The 1450-nt window shown below is 37.4% G+C and overlaps 1 protein-coding gene across 1 annotated transcript in view; it reads left to right on the top strand.

The window, feature by feature from the left end:
* The window catches only part of LOC110029670 (gibberellin 2-beta-dioxygenase 1), a 2428-nt gene that overhangs the window by 725 nt on the left and 253 nt on the right, over positions 1-1450 (top strand). Inside the window, exons 2-4 of the mRNA XM_020732071.1 lie at positions 44-152; positions 906-1251; positions 1357-1440. Coding sequence (XP_020587730.1) covers positions 44-152; positions 906-1251; positions 1357-1440 — 539 coding nt within the window. The remainder of the gene's footprint in view (positions 1-43; positions 153-905; positions 1252-1356; positions 1441-1450) is intronic.

Below are 1450 nucleotides of genomic sequence, written 5' to 3'. Positions count from 1 at the left end.
TTTTGGAGGTCGCCCCCGGGGGGGGGCGGCCCCGCCGCCGCTCCTTTCGGCTACGGTAGCCGGAAGATTGGCGCGTTGGGAGATGTTGGGTGGATTGAGTATCTGCTGCTGCAAGCCAGTTCTGTTGACCCCTCTCTCTCTAGCTCTTTTCGGTGAGATGGAATTCCTCCCACAAACATAAAAGTAGTTTTTTTAAAATTAATTAATGAAAAATCTTAAAATTCTTAAATAAAAGTTTAGAGTGACACTAATCATTTTAATTGATAAGAAAATAGTTTTCAAAATAATATTTATTTATTTAGAGGTGTAACAGTCGTATTCACTCATGGTTTAAATAATATTTTCAGAGATATAATATTCAAATATGAGTCACATCTGTCATGTCTAAATGTCAGGCTTGCGATAAGTAGAATGGAAGATAAAAATATCTTTTACAATATATATTTATTCCGTTATTTTATAATTTCAGTTATTGCATAAAATAGGAAAATTTGCAGCAAAAACTCACGTATAAAATAGGTAAATTTACTAACATACCGCACTGTTCTGTTTGTTAAAAAAAAAAAAAAAGAAAAGAGAAGTTTACATAGACAAGCTAAAATTCAGATGTAATTATATATCTCATGCTTAAATTTTCATATAAAACTTCAGTCTCTTAAAGCTATATATGAGAAGGGGCGTTTCACTTTTATAAAAAGGTAACAATGTTTTTTTAATGTCAAATATTTGAGTCTATGTACCTAAATATACAAATTTAGGTGTGAGATATGGAAATGCATAAGAATTATGTGCTATGTATATAATGCCCAAAAAAAAGTAAAAACGCATTAAAAAAGATTCTTTTTTTACAATCTTCTAGTACCAAAAGCGCATAAAAATGTAATTGTTTTACATTTCTGCTGCAGCTCTGCTTTAAACGACTACATATCAACTATAAAAAACCTATCTTGCGAGCTGCTGGAGCTCATGGCGGAAGGCCTGCGTCTCCAGCCGAAGAATATCTTAAGCAAGCTTTTAATGGATGAAGAAAGCGATCTAATCCTCCGGCTGAACCACTACCCGCCATGCCCATCCTCTCAACAGCTCAACATCTCCGTCACCGGTTTCGGCGAGCACACAGATCCACAGGTAATCTCCGTTCTCCGATCAAACAACACCTCCGGGCTTCAGATTCTGCACAGAGATGGGAGATGGGTCCCCGTTCCTCCCGACCAAACCTCCTTTTTCGTCAATGTCGGGGATTCTTTACAGGTAATCAATAAATACTCTGTTTTCTTTTCGGCGCAGAAAGTTGCAATCTTTCTACTGTAGAAGAATCTGAAAGATTTTATTTGTCTTTAATGGAGTATGCTGCAGGTGCTTACGAATGGGAGGTTCAGGAGTGTTAAGCATAGAGTTTTGGCGAATAGTTTACAGTCGCGGCTGGGCGGTGATTTTTTTTGGGGGGCCG

Source organism: Phalaenopsis equestris, unplaced genomic scaffold (assembly GCF_001263595.1).
Source record: "Phalaenopsis equestris unplaced genomic scaffold, ASM126359v1 Scaffold000600, whole genome shotgun sequence".
Classification (NCBI taxonomy): Eukaryota; Viridiplantae; Streptophyta; class Magnoliopsida; order Asparagales; family Orchidaceae; genus Phalaenopsis; species Phalaenopsis equestris.
This window is presented reverse-complemented; position numbering and strand designations above follow the sequence as displayed.